Source organism: Penaeus monodon, chromosome 32 (genome assembly GCF_015228065.2).
Source record: "Penaeus monodon isolate SGIC_2016 chromosome 32, NSTDA_Pmon_1, whole genome shotgun sequence".
Classification (NCBI taxonomy): Eukaryota; Metazoa; Arthropoda; class Malacostraca; order Decapoda; family Penaeidae; genus Penaeus; species Penaeus monodon.
Genome location: NC_051417.1, coordinates 13,607,165 through 13,607,376, shown reverse-complemented (window position 1 = coordinate 13,607,376; position 212 = coordinate 13,607,165). Strand labels below are relative to the sequence as shown.

The 212-nt window shown below is 41.5% G+C and overlaps 1 protein-coding gene across 1 annotated transcript in view; it reads left to right on the top strand.

Moving 5' to 3' along the window:
* Window positions 1–6: 6 nt before the first annotated feature.
* Window positions 7–212, top strand: part of LOC119593270 — a 2,300-nt gene continuing 2,094 nt past the window's right edge. Inside the window, exon 1 of the mRNA XM_037942201.1 lies at window positions 7–125. Coding sequence (XP_037798129.1) covers window positions 113–125 — 13 coding nt within the window. The 5' untranslated portion in view covers window positions 7–112. The remainder of the gene's footprint in view (window positions 126–212) is intronic.

The following is a 212-nucleotide window of genomic DNA, read 5'->3' as shown; positions in this document are numbered from 1 at the left end:
TTGGCGTGTTGGTCGCGAACTACATAAGCAACAGGACTTTGGACCAAGTCATCAGTCAGGATCCAGCAGCCTTCGGACTAACACCTCAAGCAGCATTCTCTACAACTTCACAATGGCATTCAAAGGTACAGAATTTAAGTGAAACGTAACACTAGTTTGTGTTGAAAGCGCGATGTATAGTTTTTGTAAAACTCTCTAACGAATTTGATAAC